The sequence below is a fragment of the Meleagris gallopavo genome, chromosome 5, assembly GCF_905368555.1.
Source record: "Meleagris gallopavo chromosome 5, MGAL_WU_HG_1.1, whole genome shotgun sequence".
Classification (NCBI taxonomy): Eukaryota; Metazoa; Chordata; class Aves; order Galliformes; family Phasianidae; genus Meleagris; species Meleagris gallopavo.
This window is the reverse complement of record NC_139408.1, coordinates 53,731,079-53,742,773: the sequence shown is the minus strand read 5'-3', so window position 1 is coordinate 53,742,773 and position 11,695 is coordinate 53,731,079. Positions and strand designations below refer to the sequence as shown.

At 42.4% G+C, this 11,695-nt stretch overlaps 2 protein-coding genes across 9 annotated transcripts in view; both read left to right on the top strand.

The window, feature by feature from the left end:
* The first annotated feature begins 161 nt into the window (after window positions 1-161).
* SNAPC1 (small nuclear RNA activating complex polypeptide 1) overlaps window positions 162-11,695 on the top strand; it is a 38,818-nt gene continuing 27,284 nt past the window's right edge. For 2 of the 8 annotated variants that reach the window (XR_014883780.1, XR_014883779.1), the window contains exons 1-11: window positions 162-309; window positions 575-734; window positions 1,853-1,993; window positions 2,437-2,541; window positions 3,469-3,627; window positions 3,990-4,064; window positions 4,699-4,761; window positions 5,415-5,556; window positions 6,390-6,473; window positions 7,527-7,732; window positions 8,163-10,505. Coding sequence is in view for 3 of the 8 variants with exons in the window: in XM_085225798.1 (XP_085081924.1) it covers window positions 182-309; window positions 575-734; window positions 1,853-1,993; window positions 2,437-2,541; window positions 3,469-3,627; window positions 3,990-4,064; window positions 4,699-4,761; window positions 5,415-5,556; window positions 6,390-6,473; window positions 7,527-7,561 (1,092 nt within the window). In the remaining 5 variants the exon portion in view is untranslated. Of the gene's footprint in view, window positions 310-574; window positions 735-1,852; window positions 1,994-2,436; window positions 2,542-3,468; window positions 3,628-3,989; window positions 4,065-4,698; window positions 4,762-5,414; window positions 5,557-6,389; window positions 6,474-7,526; window positions 7,971-8,162; window positions 11,373-11,695 lie in introns of those variants that run through there. The other 6 variants (XR_014883782.1, XR_014883781.1, XR_014883778.1 and 3 more) reach the window with 6 other exon arrangements.
* SYT16 (synaptotagmin 16) overlaps window positions 10,381-11,695 on the top strand; it is a 98,764-nt gene continuing 97,449 nt past the window's right edge. Inside the window, exon 1 of the mRNA XM_085225797.1 lies at window positions 10,381-10,505. The gene's annotated coding sequence lies outside the window, so the exon portion shown is untranslated. The remainder of the gene's footprint in view (window positions 10,506-11,695) is intronic.

Here is an 11,695-nt window from a genome sequence, read left to right as displayed (position 1 = left end):
CGTGTGGCAGTGCATGCGGGGAGCACCCGGCACAACGCACCCCAGCCAAGCCCCGCCGCCCTCCCTCATGGAGAGCCCGTGCGCGGAGCAGCGCGCATGGCCGGGAGCTGCGCAGGCGCCCTGACAGGACGCGGGGCGCGTTAATGGCGGCGGGCTGAGCTGTGAGCTGTGAGTTGTGGCCATGAGTGCCGTGCCCGGGCTGCAGGAGGACTGCGAGGCGCTGCTCGGTGCCTTCCAGGAAGCCGACACCGTCCGCTTCGAGCGCTTTGCTGAGCTGTGGCGGGAGCGCCGCTTCCACACCATCTTCCAGTGAGTGATCGGCCTTCCCTGCCTTGTCCTGCCTTGCCCTTGTGGGTTGGCATTAAACAGTATAACGTAGATTGTTGCCTTTTTCATTCCGGATCTAATTTACTACACGCTGTGCTGCTTAAGAACACAGAGCACAGCCCTCTGTGGAGTTATCAAGAGTAACGCTTTAAAGTTCCTAAACCTTGCTGCTGCTGCGTTATGGATGCTGTGACACCTGTGCTTTTGCTGTCGCTTGCTGCAGCGTACTCCTTTCTGTTTGCTGTAGTGGTAGAATGAGAGCTCTGGAGAGGAATAAGATCACAAAGAAGACGTTAGAGCTGGCACAGCAGTACTTTTTGCCGCCGTATGCCTTCCAGATCCGAGTCGGTGCTCTGTACCTTCTGTATGGGCTCTACAACACGCAGCTCTGCCAGCCAAAAATAAAGGTAACTTACTGAGCCTCCTCGGAAGGTGTGGGACGTGAGATGTTTTCATGGCATTACTAAGGTTGGAAAGGGTTGCTGAGATTATTTGTCAGCATTATAGTAAAGAAGCTCTTCCTTATGTTTGTATGGAAGTTCCTGTGTTCCAGTTTGTGCCCATTGCCACTTGTTCTGTCGCTGGGCACCACTGGAAAGAGCCTGCAACCATCTGTTTGACTCTCACACTTTAGACATTATGAACAGTGATGAAATCACCTCTCAGTCTTCTCTTTTCCGGGCTGAACAGTCCCAGGTCTCTCAGTCTTTCCTCATACAGATGTTCCATCCCCCATTCATCTCTGTGGCTCTTTGCTATCCTCTCTCCAAAAGTTCCCTGTCGTTCATGAACTGGGGAGCCCAGAACTGGACACAGTGCTCCACTAAAGCAGAGCAGAAGGGGAAGGATAACCTCCCTTGACCTGCTGGCCACGCTCTTTTTAATACACCCCATGACGCCATTGGCCTTCTTGGCCACAGGGGCACATTGTTGGCTCATGGAACATCCTATTGTCCACCAGGACACCAAGGTCTTTCTCCACAGTCAGTGGAAGGCTAGAATATTCTCGTCAAATGTAGAGAGAACTCCATGACAGCCTCAGTTGTTTATTAGAATTTCAACAAAATGAAGACTGGTTAAATTATTTCCAATTCCCGTTAACTAGAAGTAGAATTTGTAAATAGGTGGAAAGTTTGAACGTCTGAGCAATACGTGCCTTCTTACTGCCTTTAGGAGAGGAGATTGCTATAGAAATGAGTTAGAAAATCAGTGCAAGTAGTTTGTGCAGAAACAGTTGTGTATGTTGTGTGCATATGCACAACTGAGTCCAAATTCCTTACACAGGAAACAAAGTATTCTACAGTGATGTCATTACATCTCAATCTTAATTTTAGAGGAGTCATTTTACAGAGATGAATTTAGGCAATTTTAAAGCCACTGTTACACAGTGAATGTTGGAGAGTACAGGAATCATCCAAGAAGGTGTCTTAGAGTGAAAATGAGCAGATGGGAGGATGGAAAGCAAGAAATGAGAGAGACTTTCTTGAGCATGGCAGTGTAACAGTACACAACTGATTTGTTGCAGATCAGGATTGCACTCAAGGATTGGCCTGAAGTCCAGAGCTTTCAACAGGATCTGATAGATTCCCAGCATTATGATGCAGCATACATCTTTAGGACACTGCGTCGTGCCAGAGCATTCCATTTCACAGCAATGCCAAAGCCAGTGAGTTATTTTGTTAACAACCTACCATTTTTAATAAAATATCTTCAGTTTTTAATGGCTGGCAGTCCAACAGCACTGGTGTGCTTGACACTGTGCTTTATGTGACTGGGTACACAACATAAAGCTTAGAAGATGTTTGAGTGTACCATGTTTCTCACCTGAAAATTTTTTTTAGTATCTAATCTTCTTACAATTTGAGATGTTGTATGATTTATGGAAGTGTTGAGCTCCTGAGTTAGAGGGCTGGTTTAAATTCTTGAGTAGGGAATAATTTTTTTTAAAGTGCTGGTTGAGCACTTGGCTATAAAGATGCATGCTGTTGATGATGAGATAGTTTTATGCCTTTCAGCATCTCTTGATTGTTAGATATGCAGCTAAAACTCTCAAGAGTAGGGTGGTTTAAGTTGGCCATTCAAGTTACAAAGCCTTGTCTCCTGCTTTAGCTAAACTACAGAACTAAGAAAAAGATCCAGGAAAATGAATGTAAAGAAGAATTTAAAGATCCAAGTAACAGAGTAAGCAGCCTCATCACGAATGATGTATTGGAGGTACAGTAACTTTAAACTGTGATGTTTGTTTTGTTTTTTTTTTTCTGTTATTGAAAAGCTATACATTCTCTAATTAGTCCAAGATAGTCCTTTATGTCTTTCTTATGGAATGCAGACTAAGGTGATAGTCTGTCTTAGCAATTTTTTTGAATATTCAGAAGCACAGTATTTAATTGGGAAGAACTTTTGTACCTGTTGTTACCATGTGGTACCTGTACCACATGTTCCTATGTTTTCTGGCTTTGCCTCAGTAAGATGTAAATGATAAAGAGAAAAATGGCCAAGTGTCACCTGGGGGAGGGGGGAGAGAGGGGTGAAGGAAAAAAAAGAAAAATGTTGAGTTGGGAAAAGCAGGTTTGTTGTTGTGTCTGCAGATTACAGATAATAAGACCTTAATCATCTACAAGGTTATAGCCTTATCTAACCTTTATTTTTCCTTTTAAAACTTGGTTTTCTTAGACATACAAAATATTTCTGTAAAAAAACAAACAAACAAAAAATCTAACAAAACAAAACAATGATTCAAGCAGGCTGTAGCTTGCATTGTACATTGTAACTCAGTAGATCCTTGCTTAAAAAAGTTATCTCTGAAATGTTGGCGTGAGAAGGCTGTGAAGTGATTCCTCTGAAGAAATGAAAAAAGGAGACCTCCTTGAGATCTGATCCTTGGTATCACTGAGACTTCCTTCTTAGTTTAAACAATAGGTACTCTTTCTTCTTTTGCTTATTTGGTGTGCTGATGGGGAAGTGCTAGGTAATATTACTTCTAGGCTCTCTGAAATGAAACATATAAATAATCTATTTCTAACACTTCTGCTAATTCGGTGGTGTCCTTAGGTTATATAATCTTGGTTTTCTTCAGTGAGAACTCATATCACTTTACTGCTGTAATCTTTTTCCTGAAAAGTGCCTCTTTTCCTGTTTTAGGAACTGATGAATATTCATGAGCACTATCAGAAAATGAAATGTGCCATATCAGCTGACAAATCCCAGCCAGACAAGGCCCTGAGCTTGATAAAAGATGAATTTGTAGTTTCTCTTAAAAACATGGCTTTGGAACATCAGGAATGGCAGCAAAAAAGATTGGTAGGTAATACCAACCACTGTGCTGTGGCGATTTAACAGATTATGTGAGAGTGTAAGAACTGGCATAGGGTGGGAATCTCAGTCTAAGAACTGGAACACTGAAGACATGGAGTGAGTAAAACTCAGGGTTATGGTGTGGGGTAAAGGATGGTGACTTGTATGTGATACTGGCTGTATGATAACAGAAATGTTTGCCCTGGAATGTGTGATTTGTGGATGGTATTAGAATAACCATACCTCTGTAGCAGTTTGTGGTCAAGGAAAGGCTGTAATGTAAGATTAGTGAAGAAAAGGGGCACATGTGGTTACTGCTTTGTGAATGACCGACATTTTAAAAATATTCTGTTTTGTGTGTTTTTCAGAAATTGTTACTAAAAGCTAAAGAAGCTGATGAAATGCCAAACAGAGTGGAAGAAGGAACTTCGCTAAGATCAGAAGTAAGAAAAATGAACTTGTTTGCTACACTGCACGGGCAGAATCTGTTAATTTCTTAACTTAATGTCATAGGTGAGGTGGGTTTTTCCTGTCATTCCAGGGCTTGACAGAGTCAAAGTAAGTTCCAGGAATAATTAGCAGAGTTGGGATTTTTATTTTAAATTGTGTTTTTTTCTGTTAAGCTTCGAGCAGTCACTGCTGTGATAGTTCTGGGATGCTTGTAGTAAAAAGATATGGCCCCTTTCAGGTAAGGAAGGGAAAGAGCTGTATTTTCTTGGCCAAACACCTTTGTGATTCCTCCCAGAGTTTCGCCTAAATGCAATAACTACTTTTTAATGATGTAAAATTCTCTTGTATTGTAACTGCCTGCTTGTTTCAACTGTGAATTTGACTAAGAAGTGAAGTCTCAAATTTTATTTTCTGTTCTTGAGCTGTGGAACTGAAGGCAACCAAATTAAACTTTGCATTCTTAATGGAACTTGAACTTTATTTAAGAAACAATTTGTCACCATTTATTATGGAATTACAGCAATACAATAATGAAATACTGCTGAAGTCTGGTTTAAGAGTTCATTTTAATGTTACTGTAATAGAAAATGAAACCTTTTCCTGAGTAATCCTTTTGTTTCTTTGCAGGGTTCTGAAAGAGCAGATGCTTTGGCTAGAATCAAAAACAAGTCTTATTCTGCAGTTGTTGAGGTAGGTATAAAATTTGATGGTAGAGATGTAGTTATTTTAAATGATAATTTAAATACTAACAATGTAGACAATTGATCAGAAAGGAAGCAGTTAAAATTGCACTCTATAATACAGCTTTTGAATGTTCTGGTTTCCATATCTAACACATAGGGGAAATGTGAGGTTCTTATTATTCTTGTCAGATTTATGGAAGCAATGCCAGTGTGGTCTGTGCCTGGAGGTTTTCATTTACAAGGTATCTTTTCATGTCAGTGCTCTGTTTTTAATAGATGGAATTTTAAGTAAATGGAATTAAGAAGTACTTGAGTTTAGTGGTTCCTCGAGGCTCAGATGTTTGAAGCTGTGAAAATCCTTGTGAAAATGGAACTTGGGGGTTTAAAGCCAATTGGAAATTTTTGGAACATTGTTTCTCTAAGTACTACTTGTAAAATATTATTGAATTATCTTTCTTATGGCAGACCTATGACAAACATTGCATCGTCCTTTGTTTATTTAAATTGTTTATTGGAGAATTCATTATGAAATGAAACAGAGCTCTGGCTGTAGAGCAGTTCAGACTTATGAATGGAGCACTAAGTGACGTTCAGTAACACACAGCTATAGCAGTTTAACTTTTTTTTTTTTCATAATTCTTACATATATTTACCTTCTAGGCCTCCAAATCCAGAAGACATCGTCAAGTAATACTAGAATCTTCTGAATCGGGATTGGATTATGGGAAATCTCCAAAACGAAGTAAAAAAAGCAGTAGGAGACCACAGCCAGCAGAGAAAAGAGGTTCTCTGGAAATCAGAGGTTTTTTTCCATTGCATTTAAGAAGAAATTCTTTACTGTAAGGGTGGTGAGACAATGGAACAGGTTGCACAGAGAGGTTGTGGATGATTCATTTATGGATCTCAAGAAATTGGATTGGTATAGTTTTTTGCACTTACTTATTTTCCAAGTATTTGCACATCCCTGCTTGTGCATCTTTTTTTTTTTTTTTCTTTTTCTTTTTCCTATGGACTTGAAAGATATTACTTTCATCTCTATCTGCCAGTTCTGAAGGCAGGGGAAATGGCTTTTGTTTTCTGAAGTAAGTCAGCTTTCCTACGTCCAATTTCTAACTGATAAAAGTTGCTTAGCCATCTCAGTCTTTCATTTGACTTACTGTTTATTAAAGGTTAACTAAAATTGAGCAGTGAAGTAGTTTTGAATAAACCATCTTGAACTCAATGATTTCAAAGTTCCAAAGTGTCTTATGATGTGCTTAGTTTCTGAGAAAATTCAGCCCACTTCAGAGGTGGGCATTAGGCTATGTTGGCTTTGCTTCACTTCAGAACAGTAGATGTAGTATTGGAGAGAGAATAAGGAGAGGAATTTTGAATACTCTCTGAACTGAGCTGGTGATTAATATTGTTAGTTACTTGTTATGGAGCGTTTTTCTAGTGAGCCATATGAAGATACTGGGCAACAGGTGTTTCTCCACAACCTTTGACTGGAAAGTCAATACAGGTACAAGAGAACAGTCTTCTAACTATTGAAGCTAAGATACAGAAGTGAAAAAACAAACTAATATTAATTAAAAAAAAAACAAAACAAAAAAAACCTCAAAGCTGACTTTTTCTCCTAAAAAAATCTGTCTGCAGGCCAGATGCAAGCAGAAAAGGAAACTGTTACTCACCATATCGGGATGCCTGTAATCACAGAAGAAGATAGCTCAGATACAGAAGGTATCATGATTGAAATTCTAAGAGACTGTAAACTTGTTTTGTTAATTGCTCTATACTATGCTGTAATTTTTTTTTTTTAAAACTAAAATTGGTGTCTTGGACCACTTTGCTTTTGCCTTCTTGCAAAAACTAGGTTAGTTTTCATCCTGTAAATTGTTACATCAAAACCGAAGCTTGGCTCTGATAGTTTGTTACAAACAAACGTGATGGCAGAATCCTGGGTGTCATGTTTATTGTACGTAAAATTATTTCCATTGGCAGTTCATTGATAGTCTGATAGATCCTGCTTACAAAAGGAAGGCAGACTTAAGAGCTCGACCAGAGATACTTGCTGTTAGCCTGAAAGAATGGAATTTAATTAGATTATTTAAAGGGAAACAAGGGGATAAGTGCAACTTCTGTAAAGGTCTGACAGCATAGATGAGTGTGAGGGATACACTTAATGTCAAAAACTGTATGTAACAAAAGATTATTTTCATACAAGAGAGAATAATAACAAAATACATTAATAGCAAAGTAGTACATCCTCTGATCACCATAGTTAGCTGTAGACAATTTCAATTCATTCAACTTACAGACAGGTTGAAGGCACAATGGTGTATTTTATATTGTACATGATGTTATTTGTTCCTCCTCCAAGCTGTCATGATGTTTTGTCTCTAAGTCAGGGGCGTTCTTCAGTTCTTTGAATAGTTTTACCAGTAAGTTTTGAAGCATTAAAAAATACCCATAAGCAAACTTATGTGTAAGTAAGTGTTCCATATTAAAGATGTTTGTGAGGAACAGAAAGCTCTTAAAGTTGAATAAGTTTGAAAGGACAGTACGTTGTTAATCAATGGGATTTCATTTAATATTTTGAATGATAATATGCCATAGAATCTAGAAAGATTTTTTTTCATATTTAAAGTCATGCAGAGAGGGATTCCTGAGGGAATCTCAGGAGCTCATCTAATTCATTTCCTTCTTCTGGGCAGAATTATTTCTACTTTAATTATTCCCAGGAGGAAGATAGATTGAAAAGTTTGTCAGAATAGTCTCTTTATTTCCTTTCAGAAGTACCTCTCCCCAAGAGGAGAAGACGGCATTAGAATCCAGTTGGAGAACATGAATGTGAATTGTAATGCCAAAATGTCAACATCACGTGTAACACAGAGTGCTTGTTTGGATTCCACTGGATGTACAACAGGAACTGGCTGGGACCAGAACTACAGCTGACACTGGAATACTGGTGCTGATTGCTGTACTTCAGCAGTCTCATGGTACGGCACCTGGTGCCTTTATTCACCTGGCTGATGATTCCTGTGAGAGAAGAAGTTGCTATGCACTGTATGAGATGAGAAGAGGGAGAAGATGGTTCCTTCTTGTATTTAGTTTGTATAATGCGAGTAATCTCTTGGAACTCATGTTGACTTGCAGTGACTTTTTAGCAGACACTCTTGAAAGAACAGCTCACAAAATACTTGCCTGTATTTGTACAATAAATTATTTCTCACTGTTTACTTGCTACATTTTATAGCATGCAAATTCAGCAGTATTTATCAAGGTTCCTATAGGTGTGGGAAATGAACTTGGTGATAAGCCTTTTATTGTATTCAGTCTCCAGCAGATCTGGCTTTGCTGTATATTTGAATGAGGAAATACAGTGCATGTTTATTGATTTATTTTATTTTATTTTATTTTATTTTGCAGGTGACACCAAGCTGTACAAAGGCAGGAGTAGAATTCAAAATGATCTTTATCAATTGGAGCAGTGATGTGGAAAGAAGTAGGAATGGAAATAAACATGAAGCTTAGCACTAGGAAAAGGTACAGGATGGGGAAACAATTGCTAGGCAACAGTACTGCAGGAACAGCAAAAAGACTGAGAATCATTAGCTGGAGTATTTTCTGTAAACAGTAACATCCTCTAGCATTTGTGTCACCATTCAGCCCTGTAAGGCCAAAGGTTTAAATACTCTCGTATGACCATTGATAATTTAAAAAAAAAAACCCTAAAGTGAGTAATTATTCTCTTTTGTATTTTCTCCAGTTGAACACAGCTGCAAAAAAAAAACACAATCTGTCAAGAAAGGCCAATGAGTTTCAGGTGTCCTTTTCTACAGGAATAAATAGAGATACAAAACCATTTTTTGGCATAAAAGGGGTCTACATTGAGTGAATTAGTGTGGTAGTTATTTCAGAGCCCAAAGGAATGAAAGTGCCTTTACCTAGATGAAGGAACTCTTAAGTGAAAAGATAAAGGGTTGGAATATAAAAAGGGCAGGTATTGAATGCATTAGTTGGTAAGGAGGAGCAGGCCTCAGTGACAAAAGTTGGACACTGGAAAAATTAATCATTAAGCAGCAGTACTGCACTAAAACCCTCATTTATGGACAAGAAGGAAGCGCTTTATTAAAAAGCCAAAAATGAAATTGACTGAAGAATGGTATTCATACCGTAGTAATCTCCACTTGTAGAGCAAAGCTAAAGGATCCTCTGTGTGGGCATTTGAATGTGTTTCCAAGCGTAACGGGGCTGTACTTTGAAATGCTCAGGTGCCATCAGTTTAGAAACTTTAGAAACCTTAAGTGGAAGACATTTTGCACTATCATTTTCATTGCAGTGGAAAAATCAGCAAGGCCCAACCAAGTGAAGGTAAGTGCAAAAGGTATTGTGAACATCACCTCTAGAAGAATCCAAACAGAAGTAAAAAAAAATAGACTATGAAAGATTAGCATGGGAAAGGTTTGAGAGTGATTGTAAGAGACTTCATAGCTATGTAGTGTGTAGACCCTTCCAGGTCACAGCAACGTGAAGAAACGAATTGGAACGCTAAGGTTGGAAAAGCTCTCGGCGGTCAGCCAGCCCTCAGCCGCCCTGCTGCGTTCTCCACACATCTCTGCCTCGTCGGGAGGTCCCGGGGCACCTCGAGGCGTTGGAAGTCGCGCAGCATTTTGGGAGAGACGGGGCGAAACCGACGAACCTCCCCAACTGCCTTTTGTCCGAGTTCCGTTGCGCGCCCCGGGGCTGCGGGCAGCGGTTATGGGGTGCGGGCTGGTACGGAGCCCCGCTCCTGCGGAAAGCCGCGCCGCCGCCTTCAGCCCTCACGGCTGCGTGCGACGAGAAGGCGGCGGGGCCGGGACCCCCTCGGCGCGGCCCGGGGGCTCCCCCCGCGGCGAGGCGGGCGGCGGGGAGGTGCCGTGGGGGTCGGTCAGCGCGTCCCCTCCCCGGGCCGAGCTCCGAGTCCCCGGCCGCCGCCATCGGGAAGTCGGGCCGCGCCGCTGCGGCCGTGGCGACGGACGGTGAGTGCGAGCCGGCGGCGCCCGGAGCGGGGGGGCGGTCGGTCCCTGACCCCGGCCGGGGACTTCACCGAAGGCGGGGGTGTCGGTGCGGTCTCCGCCGCGGGGCGGGCAGGTAGGAGAGCGGGGATACGGGTTTGGGGGGAGAGAAACCGCGTAACGACGTGCGCTTTGAAGAGCACGAACAAAGAGCGGGTGGCCTTGTGGTTACCGGAGGCTTGGCTGCGTCCGTGCGCCTCCAGGCACGGCGGGGCTGCTGGGGTTCTGACCGCGCTGATGCGAAGGTAATCGCCTGCCGTGCCATGATCGATTCCTCCGCTCCCGTCCCCGCCCGGCGTGAGCCCGGGCTGCGGTAGAGCCCCGGCTGCGGGAGTGCAGGCGTTGCTGCTCACACCTCACTGCGCAGCCCCCCGCTTACAGCCCGGCTTCGCGCTGTTACCGAGTGCCCGGGGATCTCTCTGTGTCTTTCCCCAGCTTGTTTGGAGGACAGATAGACCTGGTAGCCTTGAAAGATGTCAGGATGGCACTCCACGGTTATTAGCTTGCAATAACAAAATCCCAAGCTTGAGCTCTTCATAAGGATTTGGACTTAGTGGGGAGAATGATTTTTCTCTTCTTCTGTCATACAGTGATGCTCACCTATGTTTGCTGTTCCACACTGTCTTTCAAAACTGCCCCAAACGGGAGGTGACCTTGGACAAGGCCCAGACCGACATGATGTGGACGTGGCCTTTGGAGTTCTCCCCCCGTGAACGTGAGTAGATGGAACTAAGAGGACAGCAGAGAGTGAAACAATTGCTTGTGGTGCTGTACCTGACCTCACAAGCCTGACTAACACCAGAGGTGGAGTTCAAGCGTTGTTAACACTGATTGTAGCCTGAAGACAGGTGTGTTGCCTTTTGGTTCAGCTAATGAGGCTTTGGTGTTGATCATCATTTTCAACCTTCTTTTAGCAGAGGTTTGCTTTGCAGAGTAGGAAGCATTTGTATATACACAAATAGCTCTGCTGAATGCTATTCTCTGGGCTTGTTCAGCCTGGAGAAAAGAGGGCTGCGGGATGACCTCATTGCACCTTTCAGTGCTTAAAGGGGGCCTACAAACAGGAGGGGAATCAACTCTTTGAAAGGGTAGATAACTGCAGGACAAGGGGAAATGGTTTGAAGGTGAGGGAGGGAAGATTTAGGTTGGATGTCAGGGGGAAGTTATTTACTGTGAGAGTGGTGAGGTGCTGGAACAGCTGCCCAGGGAGGTTGTGGAGGTGTTCAAGGCCAGATTGGATGGGGCCCTGGGCAGCCTGGTCTGGTATTAAATGGGGAGGTTGGTGGCCCTGCATGTGACAGAGGGGTTGGAGATTCATGATCCATCAGGTCCCTTCCAACCCTGGCCATTCTGTGATTCAGTGTTCCTTGTAGTTCCTGCTGTGCACTGCTGTCTTGTGACTACTTTTCCCTCTCACTGGTGTTGCAGCAAGACCAAGCTAATAAACCCTGCTAAACTCATCTGACTTGGTCTGGAACAACTGGAATATCTTGCACTGCTCGCTGTTTTCTGCTTGTTTTGTGTGGCAGGTCAGACCTTTAGGCAAGGGACGTTTATAGAAATAAAGTTCCTTCATTTCTCACCAGTTCGTATCTCAGCTTTAGTGGTCCCATCCTGTAGAGCTACGTGCTCTGGGCTGTACTGCTTCCAAAGCTCCCCACGTGCTTTGTGTTCATCAAGTTCCTTGGTGGAATATTTAATCTTGGTAAGCACATCTAGCAGCTAATTCCTTATCCCTGTGACACTTAGTAAATGTTTTGATTGAGGAATAATACCTTGAGCACAAAAGACCTGAGGAGTGTTTAATATTAGGCTGCATTCTCTGGACTTGGTAAGATGGTGTACTTGTATTAAATTCCACTTGGATATAAACTGTGATTTTTTTTTTTTTTTTTTTGTCATGTG